Source organism: Gavialis gangeticus, unplaced genomic scaffold (assembly GCF_001723915.1).
Source record: "Gavialis gangeticus isolate Ggan-Ray unplaced genomic scaffold, GavGan_comp1, whole genome shotgun sequence".
In the NCBI taxonomy this organism is placed as follows: domain Eukaryota; kingdom Metazoa; phylum Chordata; order Crocodylia; family Gavialidae; genus Gavialis; species Gavialis gangeticus.
In genome coordinates, this window is record NW_017729019.1 from 2,594,647 (window position 1) to 2,595,147 (window position 501).

Here is a 501-nt window from a genome sequence, read left to right on the forward strand (position 1 = left end):
TGGGGAGCCCAGTCTCTGCCTGCTGCTGCTAACGATCTGACTGCTTCTGCCTTGTGTGGTTACTTTCTTAATGTAAGCACCGGGCTCCTGCCTATTGCCTATTGAGGGCTCATATCTCACTCTTGCCTTAAACGGAGCTGGCTGCTTTTGCTTCCTGGGGCTGGGGAAACCAGCAGGTTGCCCTGGCTTTACCTTGGCCAGAATCATAAGCTCACCCTTTGTACAATGCTGGCTGCGTGAGCTGGCTGAGATGTTATGAGCGGTGCTTTACCTGGTTCCCTGATTTCATGTCTTTCATGTTCATAGCATTCTTCATGCCTTTGCCCTTCTCCTTCTTGTTCTTCTTCTTCTTGCAGCAGCATTTTTTGCAGATGCAGAAGCAGCAGGTGAGGAAGAGCAGGCCAACTACCACAGCAATGGCTATCAGGGCCCAGGGAGGCACTGTGCAAAAAACACCAGCCACACAGTCACCCTGGGGCCACTTCCATGCACACAGCACTT

At 51.9% G+C, this 501-nt stretch overlaps 1 protein-coding gene across 1 annotated transcript in view; it reads right to left on the reverse strand.

Annotated features, from left to right (window-relative positions):
* The window catches only part of SYT2 (synaptotagmin 2), a 139,236-nt gene that overhangs the window by 43,135 nt on the left and 95,600 nt on the right, over nucleotides 1-501 (reverse strand). Inside the window, exon 4 of the mRNA XM_019513820.1 lies at nucleotides 272-441. Within this exon, the coding sequence (XP_019369365.1) occupies nucleotides 272-441 (170 nt within the window). The remainder of the gene's footprint in view (nucleotides 1-271; nucleotides 442-501) is intronic.